We start from the raw sequence: 2,957 nt of genomic DNA, 5'->3' as shown, positions 1-2,957 counted from the left end.
CTGCCATGGAAAGAACCATTGAGAATGTCATACATTAAATGTAACTGGACTGGTAGGTATTAGAATTTCTGTTTTCCTAGTTTGGTAACGTGTTTCTTGATCTGTTTAGATTTTATTTTTTTTAATTCATGTATCAAAAATGAAAAAAATTAAGGAAATTTTATGAAAATCTTAGCCACAATCCTGCCACAATTTCCATTTTCTGGGGTATTGACAGTTTTTATCCAGCATATCCTTCTTTATTAATCTCCCTTTACTCTGTTCATGTTTTCTGTAACTTATTCAGAGGTTGAACTTCTAAGACTTACCTCTTAATTTTCTTGTCTATTCTCTGATTTTTTCATATCGTTTTCTACTTTTTGGGAGATTTCCTTAACTTGATCTTCTGACTACTGATTTCTGAAAATGTTTCTCCTATTATAACATCCTATTTCAGGAATAAAACTTCTCTTTTCTCTCAGAATATTGATAACAAAGTTAAGTTTACTTCCAACTTTGTTATTTTCTGTCTCTTCCACGTTCCTTTTCTCCATTTGTTTTGTGTCTTTTTAGTGGTATATGTTTATTTTCTTACTGCCCTTCTTTATTTTACTTTAGTACAGATCTTGAAAAATATTTTCCTGTGTAATGTAAAATTTAATACACAGTTCATATTTATATTATTCCAGTTGTTTAAAAATGTCCTTTCTGGCTAGTTGTTTCTTCAAATCAGTATCCATATCTTGAAAATGGTTGTCTAGAGAGCTGTCTAGTTACTTCTTTGTAGTACAGCATTTTACTCATTCTATTCCTATGTTCCCATCTAGCTAAAAGTTAGCTCTATCAATTCAAGTAAAACAGTCTACATCTTAGGTAATGTGTATTTTTTCATAATGCATCTTTATATTAAGAGATACAGGTTTTCCTATATTTTGGCAAAGATGTATGAAAGTTCCTCAAAAGCTAGATGACTGTTGGTTATCTTAAGGTTAAGGCACCAAAAAAGCATAATGATATCCCTGAATGTGGGTGGGAGTTTAATTTTGTTCCACACTAGTTGATCAGGTAGTGTGATATTAGGTAGTGACTTTGGTCTGTTATGGTGGGATTTCTAGAAGCCATACTGATAAATATGTTAAAGCCACCGTGTATAATTACAGTTAAGTACATCTTGGATGTAAATAGTTTCTAATTTATTGGGTGTATTGACATACTATACCTCGGACATACTTGACTAATGTATATAGTGTTAGATCCACTGGAACAATGAATAAGAACCAATAGGGTATACAGATAATTTGTTATTTAATACACACCTTTCCAGTTAAGTTTTATTTTTTATCATTATTTGCAATAACTGTTGAAACTATCTTGTCCCAAATCCCCATAACAAACCCATTTTGTATTACTAGCAGGGTTCTAGTTTCAGAGGTATCTCTATTCATCTTGGAACTGTACGTTCCTAAGGGGAATTCAGTCAGGCGGTTGAGTTACCTTAGATGAATCTCACCCAGTTTATCAAAATTCCAAGGAAGCTTCAGGGAAATCAACATCTCCACAATAGGTACCAGAAATGGTAATAAATATCTAAAAGGCAACCTTGTACTGACATATTTTGAGTCCAGAACACAATGTTGGAGACTAAGTACTGTCCAGGAGGACAGTTAGTAGAAGATAACTCTAGTTAGGAAACACAGGTAGAAGATAACTCTAGTTAGGAAACATAGGAAGGAAATCCTTAACTCACAAAGTGGATGGATTCCCAGTCCACAAATAATTCTGAATTGACTACATGAATATGCTGTTTAATGTTCATAGAACCATGGATGTTTTGTGTAATTAGTGACTGTTCTAGATTATAACTCCCATGAGGCAGAGGTTCTTTGCAAATCAGAATTTTTTATTTTCAGTTTTTAGTACTAGTGATCCTGTCCTCATTTTAACCTACCTAATGCTGTTTCACTCAAGTGTCTTTTCTTTCTTCCCTGTAACAGCTGTGCAGAAGATTCTGACCTCATTTGAGGCTTGCATATAGGAGAATATCCATTTCTCCATTGATTCAGGGAAGTATTATGTACTGAAAAGGAAAGAAAAATGTGAAGTTTTAGTTCCTTAACACAAATATAATGAGCATGTTAACCTCTTTTTACTTTGTAACATTGCAGAATATTAATATACCAGTTCAAAATTATATATAATGAAGTAAATACTTACATACGAAGATGAAATACTCCTAAGCTGAAAATAACCAAAGTAAGATTCATTAAAAACATCTTCAGGAAGTGCTCAATTTCCTATAGTTGCTCCATTATGTGAAGAGGATGAAGAGGAAAGTTGATCTGTTCTCACAGTCTTCTAAATTACAGAATTTTACAGAGACGATTTGTTCAGATCTGTAAATCTTGGCTGAATATGATCTGAATCCTTAAGTTAGTTCCTGCTTACCTTAAATCTGGGAACAACTCAGGACTAAGTAAGATTATAGAATACAACAGACTGGGATCTCTTGAGAGCAATAACCAGATTTCATCAATCTGCTGACAGTGCCTAGCACCATTCTTTCACTTTTTAAAGCAATGAATTTTTTAAAAACGTTAAGTCACTTAATATCTCTGTGCCTCAGTTGCCTTATCTGTAAAATAGGGATAATAGCAGCTATCGTGGGATTGTGAGGATTAAACAAATTCCTGTAATAGTCATTAGAATGATATGTGGCATAAGTATGCAATAAATGTTAGTTTCACCATGACTGTTGTTCTGTCTGAACCCCATATTTCCAGTACTGGATAAATAACTAAATTGGCTTCTTTTTTTGAAATGTTTGGAGATGTGGAAAGGATAGGGGAAAAATATGAAGGCCTAAGTGCCAAATTCTCACCAACACTGAGAAAAAAGAGTATGGTCTACCAACAGTGACTGGGACTCAGATTTCAAGATGGCAAAGCACCCTAAAAATGATAGACAAAATTTTTATACAT

The 2,957-nt window shown here is 33.3% G+C and overlaps 1 protein-coding gene across 8 annotated transcripts in view; it reads right to left on the bottom strand.

Moving 5' to 3' along the window:
• The window catches only part of KANSL1L (KAT8 regulatory NSL complex subunit 1 like), a 145,441-nt gene that overhangs the window by 7,701 nt on the left and 134,783 nt on the right, over nucleotides 1-2,957 (bottom strand). For all 8 annotated transcript variants that reach the window (XM_030853120.2, XM_030853110.2, XM_060301890.1 and 5 more), the window contains exon 9: nucleotides 1,928-2,056. In XM_030853120.2, the coding sequence (XP_030708980.1) occupies nucleotides 1,928-2,056 (129 nt within the window). The remainder of the gene's footprint in view (nucleotides 1-1,927; nucleotides 2,057-2,957) is intronic.

This window comes from Globicephala melas, chromosome 7 (assembly GCF_963455315.2).
Source record: "Globicephala melas chromosome 7, mGloMel1.2, whole genome shotgun sequence".
Classification (NCBI taxonomy): domain Eukaryota; kingdom Metazoa; phylum Chordata; class Mammalia; order Artiodactyla; family Delphinidae; genus Globicephala; species Globicephala melas.
Note: the sequence above shows the minus strand (reverse complement) of the source record. Positions and strands in the feature narration are given on the sequence as shown.